This window comes from Plectropomus leopardus, chromosome 16, assembly GCF_026936395.1.
Source record: "Plectropomus leopardus strain MGB_pleo_1.0 chromosome 16, ASM2693639v1, whole genome shotgun sequence".
Classification (NCBI taxonomy): Eukaryota; Metazoa; Chordata; class Actinopteri; order Perciformes; family Serranidae; genus Plectropomus; species Plectropomus leopardus.
The window spans coordinates 24269257-24297218 of NC_142191.1; the positions used below are offsets into that span (position 1 = coordinate 24269257).

The window sequence follows — 27962 nt, forward strand, 5'->3', positions numbered from 1 at the left end:
ATCTCAGCACCATCAATGAAGCCAGGGAATGATATTTATACAGCACCTGTGCCTGATTAAAAAAAAAACACATGGAAATCATACTTATGCAACAATATGGAACCTTAAAAGATGCTGGTATTGGCACTGGTGTGGTATTTCTTTAAAGTACAGCTGTAGTTGTGGCTGAAAAGTAAGGATTACAGTAAGAAAAAAATGGTAGTATAAATCTCTTTTGTGATGGAGGTAGAAACTTGAAAAAACTAGAAATACTGGCATCAGTACCACCAATGTGGAGCCCCGTTTTATCTCACTCGACCTCCTGGGTTAAAGACCACAGCAGCCATCCTTCAGGACAACAATCCCGGGAACTTGGCCAGAACTACATGCTGGCTGGCAAGGAAGGTGAAAAACTGGATGCATTCGCTGTTGTGTGTTTGACGGTGCGTGCACGTACGCGCGTGTGTGTGCACGGGAACAAAAATAGCCTACAGAGCCAACTTCTGTGGTATAAACAACTCTCAGTGTAGTGTTGGAATGGGTTTCCTGCTCAGATAAGACCCATCAAGGTCAAAACTGCTGACTGGGAGGCTGAGAGGAAAAATTGCTGCAGTGGCTCCTCATTTCTACGTATGATTACAGAGAGGGTATAGAAATACCAGTTCAGACTTGCAAAATGGTGTCATAAAAGAAAAAGCCCTATTCACTGTGTTTCTATAGATTCAGCATAAGTGACAAATTTCATCAGCCAGCGGTGAAAGCCAGCCTGGTATAGTAGATAAAACGGCCTTTTCTATTAACAATAAAACCAGACTGAGGAGACAGAAAACAACTTCTGGTATCTATGACGCTTCACTGTGTTTTCCCGTCCTCACCTCCCCTCTTCGTCCCTCCTCTTTCTGTTCATTCACCCATCCATCTCTACTAGCTCATATCCCCGCTTGAGCTTCTCTTTTAACCCTTGCATTCATCATTGTTTTCACTCCTCTCTCTATCTTCCGTTGACCTTTAATGTGGGTTGTTTTTTCCCCCACTCAGATCAGGCTCCGTCAAGTTCCCTTCAGTTACACAGTCTGGTCCTTTTAACCGGGGTCACGTCGGCTACAGTACAGCAGTGTGAAATTGTAACAAGTCACTGCGGCCCATTGACAATAACAGATTGCCTACTAAAGACGATGCCCAGCTTTCCCTCCACGTTTCCCCACTCATGCCAGTCTGATGTGTTTAACCACGGAACATCGGCTCTGCAAATGTCAGACACACGCATGCATGCAGATGTGTATCCACGCGCGCGCACACACACACACACACACAGAGGAAGTCTCTTCATCATGGTTCACTTTACGGTCACTGCGACTCGTCCTGAGGCAGATATTTTACTGTGCTGATCAGCAAGATGGTGGCTGTGCAATAAAAAAAAAAAAAAAGGCCCACAGGGAAGCCACAGCGTCATCGACATACACAACTGTTACTCAAGCTGGCAGTGTTTCACCCAAAAAATATCAAGAGCCAAACTGATAAGTTGATTAAATAATGAATTTATGTGGTTATTAATGAATGATTTAGGTCATTCATTAACAAAAATAACATTTACCGTCTCATGCTTTTCAAATGTGAGGATAGTTTGTTTTTTTGGCCGGTTTATATCATTGTAAACTGACTATTTCTGTGTTTTGGACAGCAAGTTGACTCTGAGAAATTTTAATTTGCAATCCTCATTGGTGTCAGCTTTTAAAAAGTTTAGATCTGTGTGGCCTGTCGGGATAATAAACAACTATGTGGTTTATTTTCGGACTAAAGGCATGTTCACTTAATGTACAACTGCAGCCGTCGCAGTTTCTTTGTGTATAATACATGTTAAATTTGAGAATTCCTGACTTTGAAACACTGCAGTAGATGTCATTACACTGAAAATACCTCACCAATAGACATATAGTAGAACAAAAAAGGCAGGTGCCTGATCTCTCACCAATAACAAAGGCCTCTTTGAAGGTGGTCCCTGTGACATTGTACCAGGGCGGTCTGCCGGCGGTGTAGATGGTCCGTTTATTCGTCCTCAGCAGTGGAGGCTCTGTCTTTGACTGGCTTGTGGTCCGTTTTCGTGGTGATAAAGACGGGGTCAAGGGGCACCGGGGGACACAGTTTGAGAGGCCATCAAGGGAATCATCTCCACTCCCACTGGAGTAAAAAGACAGGAGGACAACAGACGGCAAGTTCAGGGAGCAGCAGCATATTAACTCAGCTGTAAACTTTTGCTAGCTACTTACTGCACCTCATTTATAAGCCACAAAAATGAAGTCGGATTTACTGCAGTAATTTCTAAAACAAACAATTTGATCCTGGTGATTAGTCAGTAAGTTTATAATAGACAGAATTCATTTTTTAGCCCTTATTAAACAAACAGGCATGAAATCTTAATCTTAATACCCAGCCACTAAGATCTATCTTAACTCAGCCACAAAACTTTCAATGAAAAATCTATTTGCAAAAAAAAAACTGTTAGAAAACAATAAGAGTTCACAGTAGATTTTGATCCCTGTGACTTGTTGCGTGTTGGTTGCCATCAGAAATGCCTTTTAAGCTCATACTTGGCCCCATGCTGCTGCTCCAACATGGGCATTTAAGCCATTCTGTAACGTCTGCAGGCTCCACAAAACTAACTGCAAAAGAGTCTTACAGTTAAAAGTAGCCATTTTCTACTCAAACATAGTTCATCAAAGCTGAAGCTACAAGTTTGGAGAACAGTGGACTTTAGTAAGTACTCTCACACCTTAAAAACTGGTTTAAACGGGATCATTTAAAGCCTTTATTTTTAGACTTTTGTGGAGCTGCAGATGCCCTACTGTCATGCGGAGAGATGAGAGAAAGTCTTTGTACTCTTGCGTCTCTCTCTGAACTTTTCTCCCCACATCGGTCTCTGCTGTCGGTGTGGTTGAGGGGGAGGAAGGGAGAACTTGCCAAGCCTCCCCAGGAAATCACACCGCTGCCCTGGATGCAGCGTGACACAGAATGGGGCCACTTTTCACATGAGTAAGGCTGTCATCACTTGGCTGGGACATTGTGTTTGTATGTAGCAATACTCAAGTGTGTCTTACTCTTGTGTGAGAATATCAGGGTAAATTAAACTTTAAATCCGGCAGTTTGATGTCACCAAGCTCTTCCATAAACAAAGCATGAGCGCTGTGAGCACAAATCATAAGTGTGTGCTGGTGAGATTCAGTGACCATTACTTTATTCAGACAAAATAAAATCTCCTTCTGCCCAGCTTTCAGTGCCTAGTTTCATCATGTCAAAAAACAAACAAACATAACAAAGGCACAGTTAAATCCTTGAACAAGACACAGAACACTAAAAAAGCTCCTGTTGTGTGTAAATGTAAGTTTACATTTAAGCTTTTAAAGGTTTATTGTGTGGGATTTAGTGTAAACTAGTGGTATCAGAATGCAACCGACTGAAACTTCTCCTGTGCGCCGAGCATGCACGAGAACTACGGTTAATGTGAGCCAGTGTTTGGTTTGTCTGTTCTGGGCCACTGTAGAAACAACATGGTGGACTCCCCAAGAGACATCTCACAAACAAAAACATAACAATTCTTATGTTCAGGTGATAATACATTAATAAAAACATAATTGTCAATATTACATTCGATTTTTGTCAATACATCCCCCTAAATCCCACACACTTGACATTTAAATTTAACTTTAGATGAAAGTGTCTGCCACATGAATACAATGAAAATGTAATATGTTTGTCTACAACTCGGGGCGGCTGTGTCTCACAGGTACAGCAGGTTGTCCTCTAATCCCCAGGTCGCAGATTTGACCCCTGACTTCTTCAGTCAACATGTGAGAGTATCAGCAAGATACTGAACCCCAAATTGCTCCTGATAGCTGTTCCATCAGCGTGTGTGTGTGTGCGTGTGTGTGTGTGTGAATGGTCAAAAAAACTGAGTAGCAGGTAGTGCATAACTGTGTGTGTGAATGTGTGAATAAGACTCGCAGAGAGAAAACACTGAGTGATCAAAAATGACTCGAAAAGCACTATGCAAGTACAGTACATTCCAAAGTATTCCTGCTTCTGCACTATACACTCTTCATGAGTCAAAGTATTAATCTGATGTACTACTGTATTTTCACATGGGTTTCTGAATGTGAGAAATTTACACACACCAGAGGTAATCCCGCTAAAACAACCAGCTGGATTTCACTCCTTTCCCCCCCAGTTCAACATTTTCCTTGTGGGAATGTAGCCTGTTGCTATAACAACCAGAGATTAAGTGAATGGACAGATGTTGGCACACCCAGCTACAGGATATACTCATTCACACAGCCGGGTTAGCATAGCTGCTGGGACAGACACCTGATCCCCCCACATCGTCAGTGCTACGTGTTGTGAATAAGCGAGTGTTAGCCACAGAGTCACATCACCGAAGAACAGTGGAGCAAAACATCCAATTTTCCATCAGAACATTCAGATGTTTTGCTTATTATTGCTAATCTCTCTTCATTAAAACTGCAGTCACACAAAGAAGATTGAAGCTAGATAGATATTAGGTCTGCCGAATTAACAAGGCCACATTGTAAAGATGTAAAATGATATTGTACCAATCATAAACGTTTACGAACAACATAATGCGCATAATTCGTCCGATTTTCACAGACGTTTGGCGTGACGGACTCCATGAAAGCGAAAGGACCATTACAAGCGCTAGTGAAGCCTGAGGAAGGCAGTTAGTGCTAACACAGCTGCAAGCAAACCTCTGACAAACGTGATGTGATTTGGCCACAACGTCTGAGTTGATCTGCGTTATTCTTGTTTGTATGTTTCTCGTCTGACTGTCTTTTGTTCGCTGCAGCCACGCCGACACAAAGCGTGGGGAGAATTGTGGAAGCTAGCCAGCTAGCTGCGGCAGCTAGCTGGCTGATATGAGCCGCTATCACCGCGATGCTTTCTTCTGCCGCAGACATTCACGCTTTATTTTAACTTTTACCTGTCAGATCTTGACATGGACCTGTCCGTGTCCATCCCCCCATCTGTCTGCTGTTCGTGAGGTTTACTATCGCTGCTTGTTGTTTCCATGTCGACTCAGAGCGGCGCGGAAACCAAACACTGGGAGCGTCATGACGTCAGGAAGCGTCAACAGATGCTGTATTTATGATAATCGGAAAAAAAGAAAGTTCACCAAATCCTTAAACCTTCACTTGGTCATCATTCACACCCCACGTCAGTCTTGATAGTGTTCTTGAAATAATCACAATAACATTAAAACAACAACAGATCTGTCACACAAAATGAACTTTTCTGTCAGAAAAGGTGCAACGCTTCATTGAAGTGACGTTCGCTTGTGGTTTGACCATTTTATTCACAACTTTTAGCCACAAGTAGGCCTGCGAGTTAACTCAGGTCCACTGAATCATAAAGATAAGCTAATATATTTAAGAAAAGAAAGAAAATGTCATACAGACTAAAATAAATCTAAATATATGTGTATAATGGAGGGAGTTACTTCCATTTAATTCTAAATTCTAATAAAATTCTAAGGCTATTAAAAATACTGTTCACATGATTTTTTTTTAACATGATATAACATGATATAGGCTAGCTACAACACCAGAATAAATAGATTAGACGGAAATTTAGTATTTGATAATTTAGGATAGAAAATGAAAAATATATTTGCAAAATCAGCAAGTGGTAAGTGCTCAGTGTTTTTTGGACGTAGCTGAAAATATATTTCTGACAAATAACAGGCCACTTATACTTTTCAAAGGACAACGCAAAAAACCGTGGATGTTAATTAAGACAGAACAAATGTCCCATCAGACCCTGAATGCAGCACCGGTGCGGGAGTCATGAATGATGAGCAGAGACATCCAGAGCCACAAATTCACACTAACCCCGCACTATATTTTAGACCATTTTACACTTTATAATACATCATGTTATAAATTCAGTCAACGACCGACTGTAGACTTGTTCAAATCTTAGTCTTTGGCCAGTTTAACCATCATTATAAGAGGTGGCAGACTGTACTGTTATCGGAACATAAACCTATAGGCCTATTTTAAGCAACTAGATTGACACCGAGATATAAATGTGTAACATGTCATAATTTTATGTGCAGTATCTTTTTAGATATAATAGGCCTACGTCATGTCTTATTTTAAATTTGGATTTTATGTGGATTTTTGTTTGTTTTTTTCTGACTCTTGCTCTTTATTTGTAACTCCTGCAGCTGGCTGCATACATGTGATACTTTTTAATTTGTTGTTGTGACTGTTATTAATCTGTTCAGTGCTATTTTTAACCTACATCTATAAACGTAAATAAACAATAACGCTAAAAAAGCTAAATCGAGTTGATGGTTTTAGTTTTAGGATTGTCTTTATGGCATTTTGAAAAAATGATGTTTACTTTTTTATTGTCATAAATTTATACCCTACGTATACATTTATTTTTACTCAGACTTTTCCTGCATGTCTTTTTAACATGGCATAATCTGAAATTATCTAGAGATGCATTCATCAATTTAAAGAAAGGTGATGAAAGAAAAATTAGAGGTCTGCGCTGATGTAAATGAATATCTGCAACGCATCCTCACACTTCGTGAAATATAATCCATAAAATGCAGTTGACACTTTCTTAAATAGGCTTCGACGAAAAATTCGAACACGAAAGTGAAATTTATTGCTAACATTAATGTGTTATATGTTTACATTTTAAGAAGTATTGATTTGTTGTAATTTATGTTTGAAAAGAAAATCCCTCAATCTTTGTGTTTCTGTGAATGAATTGATTTTCATTCACACTGACGCCTGTCCCATTAGGATTCACCAACCGGAGGTCCTGTATGTGCACCGGCTGATCAGTCAGTGTTGTGTGTAGGTAGCAGCCTGTCTGTCCTGTCCACTAACAGCAGCTGCAGTGTGCAGAGCGCTGCGTGCCTTATTCTCACTGCTGCTGCTGCAGCTCCACGTCCGAGGCTACAACTCCAACCTAATTAAAAACCTCCCTCACAAAACTCCGCATGTGGTTTCCTCCTCCTGCCCTCTCAACAACCGCAATGAAGGAATTTATCCGTTTGTTCTGAAGTCTCACAGAAATGTGGACTTTTTTTCCCCGCGTTGAGTGAAGATCAGGGACCTGTCGAGTCTCACCGGCAACTCCTGCAGCATCCTCAAAGAAAAAAAAAAATCACCTTTACTTTTTTTTTTCTTTTCTTCGCTTAAATCTCAGACTGGACATCGACTGACGGCAGAATAAATGGATAATAACGCTGCAAATTCGGAGAAATCGCAACTGATAAACGAGAAGAGTGCGAAAATGTATTCTCTAAAACTGCAAAGGTGGGAACATGTTTCACATGATCGCAGGTGCATGAAAAATAATGCTGCATATGGGGCAAGTTAGAAATTGAGCATGCAAAAATAACATCATGTCAAGTTAAAGAAAGTGGCCAATCAGAGGGTAGCTGTAGCTGTCTGTGATTTTTGTGGTGAAAATTTTTTTAAAGTGAATATTTTGCATGCAGCCCATCCCGATCTCTGCAGGAACAATCCCGTGTTGTTGTAACGCGTGTGTGTGTAACGGTGGGAGCAGTTGTTACCGTGGTGCATGTTAAGCAGGGCTGCCGCTCTTGCGGAGCTGTTTTATGTGAATGAACAAATTCATTTCCATGCTTGGCTTGTTTCTGGACAGCCTGTGACAAATGGCCCCGGGGCCAGTTCACTGAGCAATGCTAAAAACTCATCATCTGTCATTAGGGAGGCAAGAGGCAGCTCCCTGCACGTTCAGAGTGCATGAGGACGGACACAGATAGGAAAGCACCGAGATTATTAACACGGTAAATATATGGATGTGTCTATAGGCTACCTGCACGTGAAAGCAGCACAAATTAATCCATAGCTTTTTTTTTTTTTAAATGTAATATAATCTATAATGTTTTTTTAATATGAGAAAATAGTTGGTAAAGACATTCAGAAAAAAAACACATTAGCATTATTATTAAAAAAAGATTAAACCAGTATTAACATGGCAACTGTCACGTTTCTTGTTCTGTAAATGATAGAAATCGGTCTGATTCATCTGACAGATATAAACCTTGAATGTTATAATAATGAAAGGCTATATAGCTACTAAATATTAAGAGTGAATTTTGGGGCTATAATTACAAAAATATATAATAAAGAAACTATACATAATTTGGGGAAAAAAGTATTTAAAAAAAAGTCGAATAATTAAATAAAGGAGCATGGGCAGGTTTTTCTTTTTATCACCAAATAGTATAGTAAACAATAGTTTATTTTTTAATCTGCACGAAAAACAGATTATAGTGTACCAAATGCATTTTGAAAAAATCCGCAGGACAAAAAAGAAAAAAACAAGATTATACTGCACCAAATATAGTAAATAAATATATATATATATTAATCTGCACGAGAAAAAGATCCTACTGCAAACAATCCTGCATCAGATCGCCCGCAGCTCTGTTTGTTCAACATGAAACCAGTTGCTGCAGAAACACACCTGCTGGTTTTCGGCATCATCCTCAAAACTGATTGATCACATTGGAAATATAAAAACATAAAAAATAAAACATAAACGCGGGGAATTATTTCTTGGTCTTTATATTTTACATTAGCATCACTAGGCCTTATCCATCCATATCAATATGTGCTTTAATCATAGGCTTTGAATTGATCCCTTTGATAAATTCTTTCACACCCCGATATCAGCTGTTTCTCACTTTTTAGAGCCAATCCACCACCTTACAAAGATGTGAGCTGACAGGGAAATTTAACGCTTTATAAGCACGAGAGCAAAGCGGCGGAAAAACCCCGATCGCTTACATCAGGTTGCTGCTGCAGATATTTAGGCCTCTGAAAAATCCCGATCGTTAAGATAAAAAACTCATTTTTAGAAATGACAGAAATTATTAAATTATTACTATTAAGCTTCGGAGGGAGGGGGTTTGTGAGTGTGTGCGCTTATTCCCGCGTGCACGCTTATGTGTGTGTGTGTGTGTGTGTGTGTGTGTGTGTGAGAGAGAGAGAGAGAGAGAGAGAGAGAGAGAGAGAGAGAGAGAGAGAGAGAGATGTGCATATGGCATCACATTTGGGATTTCATGCACCATTTGCACCCTGTGTGTGTGTGTGTGTGTGTGTGTGTGTGTGTGTGTGTGTGTGTGTGTGTGTGTGTGTGTGTGTGTGTGTGTCATCTTTAGTATTTTTTCCCAGCTGGCAGCAAAGTGGTTTAAGGAAGTGACATCACTCACTTTCATGCCCAAAATACTGTATAACTAAGTTAGTTTTAAAGAATGTGACAGTGATGAGGCTTTCTTTATAAAGAGTCTATATGTGTCTAAGGGACTTCTCACCAGAGTAGTGGTGTGACTTTTGTTTTTTTTTAAATTTTGACCCTCCCTAAAGCTTAAAATATTTTTCCTTGAGTTACTGGAGGAAATGTATTGTGTTCCCTTAACCATGAATAACCATATTTCACAGTTTCTGATGAATGGTATAATTTTGGAGATTTTTTGATGAAAACACTCCTTTAAAACCTTCGTATGATTGTTGGGGTTCTGAGGGTATTTCAAATAAATACAAAATATGACCATTTACAATTAAATGACAACTAAATTAAAAATTCTAACTAACCACACTTAACCCTTAATTTTGAAGCTCAAAAAGTGGCAGCATTTTTTTGTACCAGTTACATAAAAACTCATCCTAGGTAGAGTTGAGTAAAACAAAGCTGCCACTTTCTATTACAGGTTACCGATTTTTCTTTTTTTTTTTTTTATCTAATGGATCTCTCTTTAATCAATCCTTTAGTTTTACTTCAGTCATATTTTCAGTTTTTCAAATTTTCTAAACTTACTAATTGATTTCTGTGTCTTTATGATGTTACCCAGCTGTATTTACCAAAGCCTATTTGTTGGATCATTTACTCACTATATTTCTGGCAGCATAATAGGCTGAGGGTTAATGGGCGTCTGTCATTGCTGCTGCAGCTTCCACAGAATACCCCTGATAATAAACCAGTGAACCCAGTCAGGCCTTTCATGGACTTTGGCCACCAGTCTCTGACAACTCATAACTTGAACTGAAGATAGGTTATGTGACTTAATGTTCCGCATTATTTTTTCAAATACATGTTGTTAAAATTAATGCCTATTTGTCAAAACAATTGGAAAAGTATCTTCCTGGGGCAAATCATGTTTAAAATGTGCTCAATCACAGCTTTCCAGAGACAACACTTAAACAATAATATTTTATATATAAATACAACAAAATGTATTGGAATGAATATGTGTGTGTACATATATATTCCAGTAACTTTTATCTGTTCTAACTTTTCAGTATCAATCTATATACATGCTAATGCTGATATTTAACTGGTATAATGTCTACCATGCTCACCATCTTTGGCATGTTAGCATGCTAACATTAAATAAGCACTGAACACAAAGGTGCAAAGTTTAGCTGAGGCTGATGGAATGTCATTTGTTATGCAGGTATTATCATAAATCAAAGTATTTGAAAACCTAAAGTACTGACTTGTTGGTGCCAGGGAAAAAGTTGGAGGATCACCAAAATCATCCTCTGGAGACCATGAATGTCAAAAAAATGCCATGCCAAGAAATTTCAGTCTGGAATAGAGTGGTGTATAATGCAAACATGGCTATAAACATGAGTGCTGCTCCAGACTTTCCACCAGGCCTCCAGGGTAAGAAGTTACAGCCCCGGCACCCTGAAAACCCACAAAATGTCATTTTAAAACTTAACTTCTTTTATGTATTAAACAAATGCGATGCAGCTTGTTAATAAGTCAGCTTTACAGGTGACGGTATGAAAATATTACTGTTGGACACAGCCACGCTGTTTCCCCGTGTTTTTAAGTTTTTGTGCTTGCAGTACGCTAAAAATCTAATAAGGTGATACTTATTTATCGAGGAAACTACCTTGAAAAAGAAAAAAGGAATTGATCTTGTGTTTTTTTTTAAACTTTATATCTAGGTGTTAAGTTTCCTCAAAATTTAGCTGCATTTACTTAATTTTGTGAATTTGTTGCAACTTCAAAATGGCAACTCAAACTACCTTGTTCTTTCTAAGTGTTTGCAACTTAAGTAAACCATGTTAGTCTGACTTAACTAGATCTTGACAGAGGATTTTGCCAATGATGAAGTGATGAGATCTGCAAGTTCTGTTTTGTTAACATTTTTTAGGAAATACAAATATAATTTTCAACCAGCAGAATACAGATATACACAGTAGCACAGTAAACTTGGATTACTGAAGTCAACGAAACTTAGAAAGACTGATTCAATCAAACTTGTCATTTTTAAGCTGCAGTGACTTCACAAATTAAGTTCATATAACTAAATTTTAAGTAAACCTAACAATTAGATACAAAGTAAACATAATTTAAGACTAATAGTTGTATTTCCTTTAATTTCTTTTTCAAGGCCATAAGTTTCCTAAACTAAAGTAAAATTAACTTGTCAGATTTTACACTGTAGCATCATATAAACAGTAAAGTCTTCTTATCTAACTATCAGCAGGTAAGCGAATGAGGGGATTTTCCAAAATGCTGAACTATTCCTTTAAGAGGAGCTATAAAAGAATCACAAGACAAGACAAGAAATACACATATGCAAATTTGTGTCTTCATAGGATAGCGAAGGCATGACCTGCTCCAGTCCCTGTCTGATGAGCTCTTTGCCTTTGTTGGTTGTGTTAGGTTTAGGCAGGAGGATTAAGGATTTAGGAGGATTGTTTAGGACTAGGGTGAGGATGTCACGGTGAGCCAATCAGAGGCAGAATAGATCTGGTTATGCCTTCATATATTTGTCAGTCTGGGCTAAAATAACAACAGCAGTACTAGACTGTCATCATCATCGCTTTGACTTGTCTGTTAAAATAACTGAAGCAACACTTATCCCTCAGCTGCAATCCTCTTATCATCCCACAGGCATTGTTATGCCAGTTACATAAAATAGTGCACAGGGCTCTGATACAGCAGACTGCAGCTGTAATTAAATGCCGGATGGTTACTGTTTCAGTTGTTTCAGTGGACAGCTCTTTAGAGGTCTCTTCATGTCAAATCATTTCACAGATCACTAAATATTCCCTCAGGTGTCTGCACTGCTGACGCCGAGTGTCAGCAAACACTGTACACCTGCCCTGCGGGGTATTGACTAACAGATGAGCTTTAATATTTCCAACACATACACAGTGTTGTTATTTTGCCAACCGAGCACTTAAAGCAGCAGTTAATACAAACTTGATGAAACAAGATGATTACTGTAGAAATGATTAAACCACCTTTTGCTTTGTTGCACATTTGAGATTAAATATGAGCCATAACGCAATAAAAAAAACTGGTAACACTCTTTATTACCTTTTTATTGCTCATCCAAGAGATTTATCCAGCAGTTATATTAGTGTTGGTTGTATTTAAACTGAGCTAATGTGCCAAATGTAGAGCAGAAATCCAAAATTACTTCGTTTACAGTTGTTTTGTTGAATATTTTTGGTCTCAGAAGTAAAACATGAGTCCATAGTTGCAAAACTATGACCAGACATATTACATTTAGCAGGCAGATGCCATTGTCCAAAATGACTGGCAAATTATTTCCACACATACCCAACATCAGGGGCATTTTAAGGTTCAGTAAAAAAAAAAAAAATCATTTGTATCCAAGGTAATCCTGAGCCGATTTTGGGGTACATTGTCACCATTTTCGTTTGTCTTACATTAAGGACATAACATGACGACACAGAGATATCATACAAACCTTTGCACGAGGACACAACCACAAAAAGGAGCCAAAACCACACATAACACTATATGATAATCTATGTCAAATTCATGTATTCAAATGCCAAAAACAATGCAGTGTGCCTGTGTTTCCAGCATATGTAGCTTTTCAGCTGTCATGGCCTGGCTTGGCTTGGTTTAGTTAGGTTTGGGCTGTGAGCTGTGTGGGAATTTGTATTTCCATAGAGTGGTGAAGGGATGACGTATTTTTGTAAGCCAACCAGGACGTTGGCATCGCACTGGTTCCTTTGTCAAAAACCTTATGGGATTTTTGAATGGGATTTTCGATTATCGCCAAAAATAAGCTCTGTGATGAACATGTTTATGAGACTTACACGTTTTGTTCAGCATGATAATCTTCACAGATGAACACCACCTTTTTTTGTGTTTTGAAGTGTAAATGAAATCGCCAGAAGCAAAAAGCTATTGTTAGGCTATACACGAACTACATCATGGTCACGTTAAACATGATCGAAAGATATTATAAACAGATAAATCTAGTAATCTAGTTATAATCAAGTTCGAGTGCGACTCTGTAAAGCATGGATGTATTAAGTGGGTTTAATGAGTTTAATGAGTTTCAGCGTCCGGTGTGATGACGTCTAATGTCCCCAACAAACACTAGTCCCATTTAGCCACTTGTTAGCAACCGCCTTTTTTAAGATGAGTAAAAACTTACAAGTTCAAAAATTAGGGTTTAAGCGGACTAAACGTCTAAATATCTTTAGCTTGCGTTAACCACAGACCTTATTTAGGGTATTATACCGAAAACCCATTCAAAGAACCCATAGACTTTAAGACGAGGGAACCAGAAGTGCTAAAAGGCTAACAGACTTCCATGTTGTAGGACTCATTACTTCACTACTCTGTTACGAAAAGGCTTGTAAGTGTGTCTTAAAATGATCAGGTCTTGTCTCGAGTGATGATGTTTAAACGTATTTTTGCGTATGTTGTTTTTTGGTGTGTATGTTTTTCCTTTACACAGCAGGCAGGTAAAAGAAGTTTACTTGATGTAGTTTTCTGCAGAGGTGCAGTAAGAGCCTGTTTCCTGCAGCTCTTCATGTAACATCTCACTGTGGCTGTTCGTGCTTTCACTTTCCTCCCAGTATCAGTGGAAGGAGGAAGGTATATTTATTGAAGAAAAGCCGCAATCATATTGCTGCTAATTCTGTGATAAAACATTTTCATTTCCTATAGATACTTCACAATAAAAGTCCTTTGTTGTTTTGTTATGTAAAAGCTTTAACTACTACTATAATGTGACAGAGTAACGCTTCCACATTTTGGCCATGTTAAGTGTGTGTGTGGTTGTCCTCTGATGTTTTGTACACATAGCCTTCTGCTGTTTCATCTATAGAACAACAATGTGCTCACATTTGAACAATAGTTGCTTCAAGGCTTCAGAGCACTGAAGTGTGTATATGTGTTATATGTATGTAGGTTGTGTGTGTGTTTGCTCTTATGTCCCAGCGGTATAATTGAACAGAATCTGTTTTCCGCTCGGCTGATTCTTTTCAGCGTGGACATCCCCTCAGATATGTGTGTGCATGTGTGTGTGTGTGTGTGTGAGATAAAGGCTAATCATGAAACACTAGCAATCTCCTATGTGAAGTGTGGGGTATAAAGCGTGGTGTGTGTGTGTGTGTGTGTGTGTGTGTGTGTGTGTTGTTATCTCAAGAGAGCCCAAATTAGTTTTTTTCCACCTCATTAGCCACATCATCACAGCCCCCCACCCACTACACATGGTAAGAACAGCAACCTGGATGTGTGTCTGTTGTGTGCCTCTGTGCGTGTGTGTGTGTGTCTGTGTGTGTGTGAGGGAAAATGCAGAAGTCAGCCTTTTTGTTCTGTTCCCATGATTAAAATCCAGCTCGATTGTGCTGCAGTTTATCTGCACATGTGATTCTTAGGTTTAACACTAAGTAGTTGAACCATTAAACACATCCCTAAATAATGCAATTTGATTGAGAACAGTACAGAAGAATCGATCAATAATGCACTAGACGTCAGTCTGAACATTATCAGTATTATCAGTCGTAGTAGTAGTAGTACTAATCATGCACCGCAAAATAAATTACTACCCAACATTTTAAGCCACTATTCCAGACTGAAATATCTCAGCAACCACAGGATTCATCATCATGACTTTTTTTATAGATAGTCATGGTGAGCACTCAATGTATCCTGCTGACATTTCATCTATAGCAACATCATCAAATCTAAATTATTATGGTGTGAGGAAAAAAAATGGTTTGAGCAATTCTCTTATCAGCAATTGATTATGGTGGTATTTTATTCATGCATGCAAATTGTCATTATTATTCCCAATCATGTTCATCTTTATAACCCAATTGTATTTAAACCCAAATTTTCACTGTTACTTATTTATACAACAAAAATGAACATTGCATTTATCATTGCTTTACTGAAATGTTGCCTGATTCATAATGAAAAACCCCCTTCCTTGGAAAATGGTATGATTTGTTTTTTGCACTCAACTATTGCAAGAAATGCAAAAACACTATACTGAACTTTTTCAGGGGCCCATCCATTTCTGTGTGAACTTGGTAAACATTACAGCTGCGTAAACACCAGCATGTTAGCAAGCTGACATTAGCCTTTAGCACAGCCTCACAGAGCTGCCATTGTAGCAGCAGAATATTAGTCTTGTTTTACACTTTTTTTAAATCGGTAAAGTAGAATGAAATTTCATGGCTATGAAATGTCTGGTAAGCACTGAATTGAAGAGTTTTTTGTCTAAAAGAATCTAGGTATTTCAAGTAAATTTTGGTAATATTATAGCAATCACAGGGGGTATTTTACTGGGTTTTGAATGCACATACTGTTTAACCCTTTAAAATCCAGAGCAACTTCACTTTTCTTGCGCTGCTTCCAGATGCCTTTCACAAGTATTCAAACCAAAAAAAAAAAAAAAAGGAAAAAAAGGCAATCAGCAACATGGTATGAAATGTTCCACAAAATGTAAACTGAAAAGCTAGGAAAAACTTTATTTATAAATGTCATGATTACATATGTAACATTATATTACAGAATGATTATAATTTTTAAGCACTTTTTTGAAGGTCTTTTCTATATTTTTTTACTTCATTGTTAGATTTTTTAATTTAATTTTTTTTTGAAACATTTCTTGTACTTTTTATGAATTTCTTGCCAGTTTTGGTGTAATTTCTTCTTTTGTTGCTCATTGACTTCTTCCCAAGTTTTTATAAGAAATCAAGCCAATTTCTAAATGGTTAACCTTGGTTGCAAAGTTTTTTCAGATGATATAAAATAGGACCTTTTTTTATTCCAAGTTAAATTGCTTTGCAGCAGCTGCAATAGAAGGGGAGGTTAGTGCAAATATAAAAGATGTTTCTGTACTTTCAGCAGCATTTTATGACAATATTGTCATGTATAGTTTGGGCCTCTCTGACACTAAAATATAGCAATTAAGTTATGTTGAAACAGTTAACATAGCTAACCGTAATCTCGATGTCTAGAAATGTACTTCACCAGCACATTTACACATTTATAACATCTAAATATTTTTTGACCAGCAAATCACCAAATGTGTATTTACTGGGTACCAGTAAACGAACTGAAATGAATCTCCTGTGTAACAGGTATGTGTTGTGGAAATTCATAAATGGAGAAGGAGAAGGAGGAGTCTGTTTCCACCCAGAGACTCCAGCTCACTGTCAGCATTAATCGATATAACCTGTTTCTTCTTCACTGGATGACTGTGTCTCGCCATTCTTCCACTTAACTGAACACTGATTGTAATCCACTTTGTCAGGAGAAAATCTGTTTCCCTAAGTGTAGCACTTCCAAACAATACTGTGCTCTGCAGCAACATTTACTGCAAAAAATCAATCCAGTCAATGCCTTAGATATACTGTATAAACCCAGACTGAGCTTTTCCTCAGAGTGACAGTCATCCACAGACCTTGAAGTTAATAGAGGGGCCCCCAGAACAACAATTTGTACTCATACTTCTGTAGAAACCCATCCAACTTTCCTCTAAAAAAAACGTACCTCACCATGGGTTTTCGATTTTTAACATCTTTGATATTGTTCTGATTGTATAAAGTTTTGTTGATGAAAAAAGACAATGCCTGGAACAGCCCTATACACATAGGAGCTTTTAAAAACTGTAAAAATTGAGGGGATGGACATGTCTGTCCTCATTAACACATACCTCCTGCATCCCTGCAGCTCCTTTCCAGATTCCAAAGAGCAATATCCCGATTTTCCCTTCAAGAATGGAGGCATGGCCGGCGCCATCGAGCTGAAGCGACCCGTCGGCGCCCACTGCCATGGTGCCAAAGCCTCGGTGTGTGAGGAGAGCGGGGACAAGCTGCTGGCCAAGAAGAAACTCTACATCGCTTCAGCCGTCTGCCTCGTCTTCATGATTGGCGAGGTCATAGGTAAAAGTTTACAAAACCTCAGGAATGAAAGAGAAGAAAGTCAGTAGTTTGTATTAATTTCTTACAGAACTGATAAAAAGGACATTATATATATGTGTGTTTTTTTACTTTACTTTATATGGATATGACAAAATTTGTTTCAAAAGAAAACATACAATAGTAAAAACTTTTATATCACGCTGTTATTATGGACACAATTACTACTTCTGATAGAAAAAAACATTTCCTGCAGCTATTGATATAATCATAATAGAAAACTGCATTGCTTAAGTCTTGAGTCGCTGCACATTTCTCTCCAACACAAAAAAAACAACTTTTTTTTATTGCCCGGAGTATAAAATGTTGGCTCACACTCACTGGCTGATTGCCCAGATGTTTATGATGATATAAAAGAATATCACATCTCTTTTACCCGAGGCATTAAAGAGGATCTAAGTATTAATACACATCACGGTTTGTAGCTGTAATAAATTCCGGGTTTTATAAACCTTTAAATGGCTCAGATAGATGTAATTAAAGGCTGAGGGTGTTCTCACAGTTGGTGACACTCTCCAAATCAGCAAGTTTTTAAAGTCAGTTTTCTGGCCTTTAATTGGAAGTATCTGGAGCTTGTGCTAAAATTTACCCAACCCGAGGACGTAACTTAATCCAGTAGTTTGATTTTATATTTTCTTTTAAGACCACTTTAAACAACAGTAAAGTTATGACCTGTCATGCAGAAATTTAGATAAAAGTTCAACAGTTGTTTAGACATTAGTTTGCAGATATAAAGCATGCCACAGAATGACTTTCAAGGCTAATGGTAGTCATGTTACTTTCTGCATTTCTACAGGAGGTTACCTGGCTCACAGCCTGGCCATCATGACTGATGCAGCCCACCTGCTGACAGATTTTGGCAGCATGATGGTGAGCCTGTTCTCCCTCTGGATCTCCTCCAGACCGCCCACCAAAACCATGAACTTTGGTTGGCACAGATCAGGTCAGGACGACAGATCAGACACCTCTGAGTGGATGGATGGAGCGAGGAAAGAGGAAGATGAATGAATGTTTGGAGGGATGGATGGTTGAACAGTTTATTTATCGCTAAATATAGTATGTTTAAGACTTGACAATGCTGCATCTTCTGTTGCTTTCATTTCCTCATGAAGCTGGCAGGTTTAGAACTGGTCTAAAATAAACATCCGCTGCTTTGTCAAGCTATAGCGGAGTAATTGTCCTGAGCAGACACGTTAGTGTCAGCACTGCTGCCATTGTTAGCACTGTTTACGCTACTAGTCGCTTATTGTAATTTAATTGCTATTTACAACATATATTGCATGTCTGTCCGTCTTGGAGGAGGGATCCCTCCTCAGGTGCTCTTCCTGAGGTTTCTTCCATTTTTTTCCCCCCGTTACAGAGTTTTTTTGGGGGATGTGAGGGTCTAAGGACAGAGGAATGTTGTGTATGCTGTAAGGCCCTCTCAGGCAAACTGTGTTTTGTGATAATGGGCTTTAGAAATAAAATTGACTTGACTTGACTCAAACACCCTATGCTGTGTGCGCGGCCTTAAAAATTGAGAAAACATAATGCAGTACCATGTGTAAACTTCTGTGTGCTGGTGCTCTTTTTTCACCTCTGCCCCTCAGCTTATGTCTGCCATTGGCTGGACAAAGTTGTGCAGTTTGGTGCAAATTGCTTGATGTTAATATTCTGTGTGGAGGTAAATATGTCCACTTCCTGTTGCATCTACATAGAGAAAGTTATCTTTCTGTGAGAAAACAATCTCCCTCATCACTCTTTCTTTTCCACAAAGTGTGTCAGAGCCTCCTTTGTAAGAATCAGCACTTGCTGTAAAATTTGTGAACTTACTGCATTTCTAAAGTAAATGCACAGTAATGAGTTAGTCATAACAATACTCTGCATTCAAATCTGTGAGTGTGAGGTCTAACACAACACAACATCTGGGTCTCTGCTGTGAGTCTGAGTGTCTTGTGAGTCTGACACTACTTGGATGTTGAAGCTCTGCCTCTGAGGGATGTGGTCTCTTATTTAACTTCATGTGTGACTGCGGTGCTCAGACAGAGGTGTGTGCTGAGCGTGATGAACTGTGTTACGACATAAAGTGATTAAGATTCCTGCCTCCCCTCTCTTCTGTCCGCAGAGATCCTCGGGGCATTCATCTCAGTCATTTCCATCTGGATCGTTACGGGAGCTCTGGTCTATTTAGCCATCGAGAGGATCGTACGCAACGACTATGAGATTGATGGCCATGTAATGTTAGTCACCTCCGGGTGTGCCGTCATCGTCAATATAATGTGAGTGGTCCTCTGCATAATGGATGTCGACATAGTGCATCATATTGCCATAATGAAGACAAACTTACATTTAAAAGCTTCATGATACCACTAAGAACTCAGCTGTAAAAGTACTCGCCTTCAACAGGTAAATGTTTCTTTTAAACTGAAGCATTTTTTCCCCCAATTCTTCCTTTCATGGTAAAATGGCATGCTACCAAAATGAGCTCAGCTGAGTGCAAAGTCTATCCATCCAGGTCTCCATCCAAGAAAATAAACAAAACGATACAATTGAATGTTAAAATGGTTAGATCATCACATACATATAATATATTAAACTAAGGATAAATTATTCTGTATTGGTAGCAATGTGTTCCTCCCACCTGCATGATAATGCACTTTTAAGAAAAGTTGCTATTCTACTAAAATTAAAAGTGAAATAATTCAACATATTTAAACATATAACATCAGGAAAATACAATAAAGTAGTATTTTACAATATTATCTTCAGGTCTGTGTTTAAATCCAGTGGTTGAAAGTAACTAAATATATTTACTCAAGTACAAATTTGAGTTACTTGTATTTTTTTTTTTAATATTTCCATTTATTGCTACTTTCTCCAATACCCTGAAACAGGCCATTCCGCACAATGAGTTCTTTTATTTTTGTAAGTATATTTTGATGTTAATATCTGTACTTTTCCCAAAACCACCACAAAATCTGTGTCTTGCTTGGATGTAGAGGGAGTGGTGGGGCCCTTTGCATATCTGTGCCACAGGGCCCATTGTCTTATAATGTCTTAAATAAGCATACCTTGTTATTTGCTGCCAACAAATATATCTGTTGGCAGGAATAGGAAATAATATCATTTTGCGATCAAATTTTAAAATTCCTTGGTAAGAATAGATATTGTTTTTTGGGGTGGGTGACATTCACATTCACTTGTTCAAATCTTTCTCTTGTTGTATTTTTCTATCTCACTGGGGAAATTTGTGTTTAAAGCTCAAACATGCGTCTTTATAACACTTCTCAGGGAAAATAAAGAGTCACTAATGTCAGTACCTCTTTTTTTCCTGTAGCATGGCGTACATCCTTCATCATTCCACCACATTCCACGCCCACGGCAGCGGCTATCACCAGATTGACGAGGGTGGCCAGAGTCCTGTCGCGCACGGCCACTCCCACACGCTTCTCGGTGGCCATAGCAACACGAGTGTCCGCGCCGCCTTCATCCACGTGGTTGGAGACCTGCTCCAGAGCGTTGGCGTCATGGTGGCAGCGACCATCATCTACTTTCGGGTCAGATATAGATCACATTCATGTTAGGGTGAGACTGAAATGTCAGTTTGCTAATATTGGCACTTTAACAAAACTAAATATGATCCAAGCGTATTTTATGCCGCCGTTTAACCTGGATAATTCTAGCTGATGGTCTAAATACTGTTGCAGGAGCCTTTCTGTCAAATTCATGGGGAGGAAATTGGAATTGTTTTTTTAAACATTTTCAGGAGCAAAAATAGTCAATGTTAACTTTATATTACTAAAAACAATTAGAAGTAAATATTAATGTGTACAGAAGACTGATGTGTGCTGGGTCTTGGTTATTACGATGGGGTTAAATATTTCCTTCATCATGGAAGATGTTCCCTTTTGCTTTTTGCCCGGGGCACTTCAGTGGCTGCTGACTGTGGAAAACACCATCTGATGTCTCTTTACTCGCTCTTTAAAGTCTCCATAACCTCTTTTTCTCTCTTTCAGCCCGAGTATAAAGTTGCAGATCCCATTTGTACGTTCCTGTTCTCCGTTTTTGTCCTCTGCACCACCGTCACCATCCTCAGAGACGTCTTTAGGATACTCATGGAAGGTACTTTACTTTAAAAAATACTTGGGGGAGGAGAATGGTGATATTGTTGTGAATCTCACAAAGTTAAAGGTTTTCTGACACAAATTTATAGCAAAATAACTGGTCTGATGGAGGTGCAAAGATTTCATTTTCAAACTTCGAGAATCTGTAAGTGCCATTTTGCAGCAACAAAACTACTTACTGATTTGGAAATTTGTATTATCTCTTTTGATTTAATAAACTTTAAGAAAAAAAAGGAATTGTCATAACTCAAACAGGTATAATCATATGCAAAGTTGAAGCCAGGATGGGTTTATTTAGCTTAGCATAACGACTAGAAATAGCTAACCTGCCAACATATCTAATCTCTTGTATGCCTTTTTTTTTAAATTATTAAAATTATTATTTTTAAAATAATACAAGGTTGAGCGTGCTTTTTTTCTTTTTTCTAATTTTTATTTTTTTAGGAAGGTATTTTTTTCTCTATATATACATTTTAAACAATTTGAAGTTTTTACTGTTAGTTTACATAATTTATATATAATTAGTTTATATAATTTTGTGTAGTTTGAGTGTGATTTTTTTTTCCTTTTTCTTTTGCATTGGATACTTTTGCTTTTTAATACATTATGTACATTTTCCTGATTATACGCACTTACTTTTACTTAAGTAACATTTACATTGCACGACTTTTACTTGTTACAGAGTATTTTCACATTGTGTTATTAGTACTTTCACCTAAGTAAAGGAACTGAATACTTCTTCCACTACTGCATACACATTACCCAAAAATGTTGCACTATTTCTCTACGATGGCTCATGAGTTGAGGGGTTATTTATGTCCAGCACACAGATTTGTTCTTGCCTGCAGCCGTGAACAAGCTGTCAAGTTTTGACCTTATGTGACAAGGTCAATGTCACATGATGCTGTCATGTTTTTAGCGTACATGGGTGGATTTAAAACATATTTTTAATGTAATGAAGGTAATAACATCTGTAGATAGCAGGACTAATGTCAAATTACATACACAAACTCTATCTGGGTGATGTGGACTGAAACTAGCACTGGGATTTTCCTACATAAGCACACAGACCTCTGTTGTAAACACTCTGTTGGCTGTTTTGACTTTAAAGTTTATGCAGAACAAAGAACAAGGACACAGATGGTGACATCCTGAGGACGTCTTAAGAGTTTTGGGACATTTTTAAAAAATTCACTTTCAGTTCTTTGCACATCACTGACCCCCTCTCCCCAAACGCCCCCTTAATGTGTATAGTAAAATAAAACTCTTTGTGTGCATTAACATACATATAAAAACATGATAGCCAAGCTTTTATTGTCCTCACAAATGTGAAGTCAGTGTCTCCGGACTGTAGCCATGCGAGGCAGAAATCCTTAGACATGTAATGGGAGCTATCGTGTGTAAATTTGTGACCTGTTGTTTTTCAGGCTCTCCAAAAGGAATCGAGTTTAATTCGGTGAAGGAGGTGCTGCTGTCTGTGAAGGCTGTGAAGTCGATGCACTGTCTGCACCTGTGGGCTCTGACTCTGGGCCAGGCACTGGTCTCTGTTCATCTGGCCATTGGTAATGTAACTGAGACACAAGCATACTATTGAAACATGTTTGGCATTTAAAGATCTAATGATAGAGGGTTGTTTGATTGTTGCAAAGATTGTAAAATCAAATTTATGCTTCACGGTAACATGGGTGCAGATATATCATGTACAAAGGAGATAAAATTAGACCGCACTGGCACTGGTAACTGAACAGGTGCGACCTGACAGATCTGATCAACAGGGCGAGCACAGACTCCCCATGCTCCAGCATAAAGAGGGATATAATGATGATGTATAAATGGAAAAAATGTCAATCTCAGCTTCAGTGAATCTGTATGCTATGGAAGTGACAAGGCAGCGGATAAAGTGTGAGTGCACCACAAAATGTGCTATTATCTGTCAGCTGTGACAGCGTTCATTCTGCACGTTATCCAGTGTGAGCGTAATGTCATGCAGACTGCATTTAATTACAGTCTCCACTGGCACCACGTACTTGTCATGCTTTGCATAAGTGAAGAGTTCAGCGGTGGAATGTAGATTTACTGAGTACTGTACTAAGTACGAAATTTGCAGTACCTGTACTTTAGTTTTGTCTTTTTGTTGCACTACAGGTCTGACAGTTTTAGTTACTCTACAAATTAAGATTTTTGCACACAAAACATACAAAGAGCTTAGAATATATATATATATATATATATATATATATATATATTTGTTCAACTACCCAACAGTTTTTAGAAGTACAACTGAAGTAATCAGTACGTTAATTGGTCGACTAAATAAAAACAATCAGCAACTCCATCCATCCATTTTCTTCCGCTTATCCGGGTCGGGTCAGCAGCAAGCCTAAGCAGGAAACCCAGACTTCCCTCTCCCCGGCCACTTCATCCAGTCTTCCTGGGGACCCCGAGGCGTTCCCAGGCCAGCTGAGAGATGTAGTCTCTCCAGCGTGTCCTGGGTCTTCCCCGGGGCCTCCTACCGGTGGGACGTGCCCTGAACACCTCACCAGGGAGGCGTCCTGGAGGCATCCTAATTAGATGCCCGAGCCACCTCATCTGGCTCTTCTCAATGCGGAGGAGCAGCGGCTCTACTCCGAGCTCCTCCCGGATGACCGAGCTTCTCACCCTATCCCTAAGGGAGAGCCCAGCCACCCTACGGAGGAAACTCATTTCGGCCGCTTGTACCCGCGATCTAGTTCTTTCGGTCACTACCCAAAGCTCGTGACCATAGGTGAGGGTAGGAACGAAGATCGACTGGTAAATCGAGAGCTTTGCCTTCGCTCAGCTCCCTCTTCACCAAGACAGACCGGTGCAGAGTCCGTACTGCAGACGCCCGCACCGATCCGCCTGTCGATCTCCCGTTCCATCCTTCCCTCACTCGTGAACAAGACCCCGAGGTACTTAAACTCCTCCACTTGGGGCAGGACTTCATCCCCGATCCGGAGGGGGCACGCCACCCTTTTCCGGCTGAGAACCATGGTCTCGGATTTGGAGGTGCTGATTTTCATTCCAGCCGCTTCACACTCGGCTGCGAACCGATCCAGTGAGAGCTGAAGGTCGCGGCCCGATGAAGCCAACAGGACCACATCATCTGCAAAGAGCAGAGACCTAATCCTGAGGTCACCAAACCGGACCTCCTCAACACCCTGGCTGCGCCTAGAAATTCTGTCCATAAAAGTTATGAACAGAATCGGTGACAAAGGGCAGCCCTGGCGGAGTCCAACCCTCACCGGAAACGAGTTCGACTTACTGCCGGCAATGCGGACCAAGCTCCGGCACCGGTCATACAGGGAACGGACAGCCCGTATCAGGGAGTCCGAAACCCCATATTCCCGGAGAACCCCCCACAGGACTCCCCGAGGGACACGGTCGAATGCCTTCTCCAAGTCCACAAAGCACATGTGGACTGGTTGGGCAAACTCCCAAGCACCCTCAAGGATCCTGCCAAGGGTCCAGAGCTGGTCCACAGTTCCACGACCGGGGCGAAAACCGCATTGCTCCTCCTGAATCCGGGGTTCGACTATCCGGCGGACCCTCCTCTCTAGTACCCCCGAATAGACCTTACCAGGGAGGCTGAGGAGTGTGATCCCCCTGTAGTTGGAACACACCCTCCGGTCCCCCTTCTTGAAAAGAGGGACCACCACCCCAGTCTGCCAGTCCAAGGGCACTGCCCCCGATGTCCACGCAATGTTGCAGAGTCGTGTCAGCCACGACAGCCCCACAACATCCAGGGCCTTGAGGAACTCTGGGCGGACCTCGTCCACCCCCGGGGCCCTGCCAGCAATCAGCAACTACTTTTTAAATTAGATTTTAATGAAAACATATATTTATGTTGTTTATAAATGTAGAAAAAAAATCTGCTTTTTTCCCCTCAATAATTTCAATAATTGTAAACAATTTCGAATTTGGAGAAACACTGGAGGTGTCACTTTGGGCTCTGGGTATAAGCCATTAAATTAAAAAAAAAAACAACAAAGTTTTCACTATGTTAACAAACCAAACAATCAACTGATTAATGGAGAAAATAATGAGCTGTTTCATGCAAAATGAGAATAATTATAAATTGATGGTTCAAAATGAGCTCTACCTCAACCAACGACAACGGTGAAATCCTACTGTTACATTAATGCACAATCATAATAATCTATATAATATAATAGTATATATACGTATATGTGTACAGCAATCATATAAGACATTCTCTGATTATACTAACATTGATGAACTTTTTATTGCAGTATGTTAACATTCAATGGAGCATTTTCAGTGTTGTATTTGCCCTTTTTTTCAACAAAGGCATAATGAAGAAATTAGAGAGAAGAATATCAAACAGACTCACTGTGTTGTTTTCTTCTTTCTTTCTTGATATCAGAGGAGGGTGCTGACGCTCAGTCTGTGCTGCAGGAGGCCACTGATCTGCTCCACACCAAGTTTGGTTTCCACAGCATCACCATCCAGGTGGAGCTCTACTCCGAGGACATGAGCCACTGCTCGCACTGCCAGGACCCCAGTGACTGACACTGGTCGAGACCGGACCCCCACAGGAACACGGAGCGGCTCAGGCATTAGTTTTCATTCTCTCTGGGTGAGCTGGAGCGGTGAGAGCTGTATTCACTGATGCAACTTCCTGTTACAGGAGCAGAAAGAGTTTTTGGTAGATTTGTTGTGTTTGTCATCAAGTCACAAGACAGTGAAATCATCCATGTGTTGGCGGTAGAGTGCTGATGCTGGAGCTCCATGCTAACGTGGAAGTCTTCCCATAAAGTCCCTCTTCCAAATAAAAGGGAGTCCTCAAGTTTGCATTGAGCTTTTACCAAATACTGGGTCAATTTCACAAGTCGAATTGGGCTGAAACTGGAGTGCTAAATTGCCGGCTTGTAAATGAATCTATCAAGAATTTTAAAAAGTGTAGCCCTGAGGAAATTTGACCTGAAAAATATGCAACAGAGCCGTAAGACCTCTTCCACCTCACAAACTTCTTGTCAACCTGAGATTGTATTACAGTACTATATATGAAATTACTGTTTATTTTATGGAAAAATGATCTATAATGGCAAAATTTTCTCACCAGACTTGCAAGTAGCTCAGGGCTTGTTTACAGTAGTTACAAACAGGTTACAGACCTTTTTTGCAAACTTAATAACAAAGTTGACTGAGAATAGTTTGCCCGTGAAAGAGCTGCTGGGTAATATGCTGCCATAAAGTTTGCATTACTATGAACATTACCTTTAAGAGAAACAGGGGTCCATCTTGACAAAGCAGCATTTATTGGATCACTGGATGATCGTATAGGCCGTTAATGCAAGAGTAACATATTAGTTTTATTTTCTATTTGATGTCTTAAACTTTAAAAAACTAAATACCAAATGCCAATGTAAGAAATGGAGCACAATTAATATTTATGCAACTACTTTAGAGGAAAACTAATTGTAGTTTTCCAGTCTCTCCAAGTTTGTGATGCTTTATGAAAGTAACTGATTCTAGTTGAAAACACTGCCTGGTTTTTAGTATTTCATGATAAATTAAGAAAAACTGCCAGTTATAGGACTATAGAAGGACTTTACTACTTATTTTCTACTGTAACTTCCCGATAATACCACTTTAATACACAGCAGTAATGCAAATCCTGATATATTCGAATGGGGTATACAATCAGTGCTACACTGTTAGCATGGAGCACCTGATGTCACGTTCTATCAGGGACACATGGATGACTTTAATGTCGAACTTTACCAAACGGTCCGTCTAGCGGACGCTCACTCTGCAGCTCACTGCCATCTTTGTTCCATCAGGCTGCTCTTCACAGCAAGTCAGACATTCATCTGTAACACTAGCTGGTCACAAATAATATCTTAAATTTTATTTTCTGGAATTTATTTATTAATTTTTTTAACATAAATTAAATGCAGATATTGCTGTAGTTTGTTAATTTGTCTTCTAAGTAAAAAAGCATGAAAAGTACCTCTGAAAATATTAATTTTGTTGGCTGTTGCCTTAGCAAGATCACATGCTGAGGGTGTAAAGGCTCAAATCCTACCAATTGGTCAATGTCCTGATTCACAAAGCATGGCGAGGGTGAAGTATACGATGATTAACCATCCAAAGACACCTTTTAATCCACAAAGAGGGCAACAATTGTCTCCAAGTGGAAATGACACAGCAGCTTTCAAAATGTTTATGTCTACAAGATACAGCAACCGGTTTGAATGTCAATTTCTTACAAAAACAATGACATATTTACAATCTTATCCTGCAAACATTTTCATTTGGAGGCAAATTTTGAAGCATTTTGTGCGCTGAAGTAGAAAAGTGATATTTAAGTGAAATTAATTCCCCATTTCACCATGAGCCCTGCTCATCCCTTACACTGGTCTGAACACTTACAGCATCATGACTTTAACTGGTCTTCTACTCTTTCTAAACATTACTCTGCACTGTACATCATCATGCTGGCTAAAGTGTCTTTTCTGTGTTATGATGTATAATTTAGCTAAATGTTGACTTGACCGACCTCTCTACTGACATGTACTTTGTCCGATTTGATTACATCCCAGCTTTCAGT

The 27962-nt window shown here is 39.3% G+C and overlaps 2 protein-coding genes across 3 annotated transcripts in view; one reads left to right on the forward strand and one right to left on the reverse strand.

The window, feature by feature from the left end:
• Positions 1–5126, reverse strand: part of LOC121955535 (uridine-cytidine kinase-like 1) — a 34234-nt gene extending 29108 nt beyond the window's left edge. The window contains exons 1-2 of one of the 2 annotated variants that reach the window (XM_088089388.1): positions 4970–5126; positions 1949–2157 (exon numbers count right to left, since the gene is read on the reverse strand). In XM_088089388.1, the coding sequence (XP_087945514.1) occupies positions 1949–2157; positions 4970–5058 (298 nt within the window). In that variant the 5' untranslated portion in view covers positions 5059–5126. The remainder of the gene's footprint in view (positions 1–1948; positions 2158–4969) is intronic. The other variant, XM_042503541.2, reaches the window with a different exon arrangement.
• Positions 5127–6787: 1661 nt separating this feature from the next.
• On the forward strand, positions 6788–26024 carry slc30a2 (solute carrier family 30 member 2). The gene is made up of 8 exons (XM_042503967.2): positions 6788–7325; positions 17017–17228; positions 18061–18207; positions 19369–19522; positions 20581–20800; positions 21260–21365; positions 22795–22929; positions 25773–26024. The coding sequence occupies exons 1-8, from the start codon at positions 7243–7245 to the stop codon at positions 25916–25918; spliced, it is 1203 nt and encodes a 400-aa protein (XP_042359901.1). The 5' UTR covers positions 6788–7242; the 3' UTR covers positions 25919–26024.
• Positions 26025–27962: the final 1938 nt, after the last annotated feature.

Bases quoted from the DNA above. Each gene is read 5' to 3' on its own strand.
- slc30a2 (XM_042503967.2), top strand. From the start codon at position 7,243: ATGGATAATAACGCTGCAAATTCGGAGAAATCGCAACTGATAAACGAG. The intron at 17,229-18,060 runs GTAAAAGTTTAC...GCATTTCTACAG, and splicing joins CATGATTGGCGAGGTCATAG to GAGGTTACCTGGCTCACAGC. The intron at 18,208-19,368 runs GTCAGGACGACA...TTCTGTCCGCAG, and splicing joins CTTTGGTTGGCACAGATCAG to AGATCCTCGGGGCATTCATC.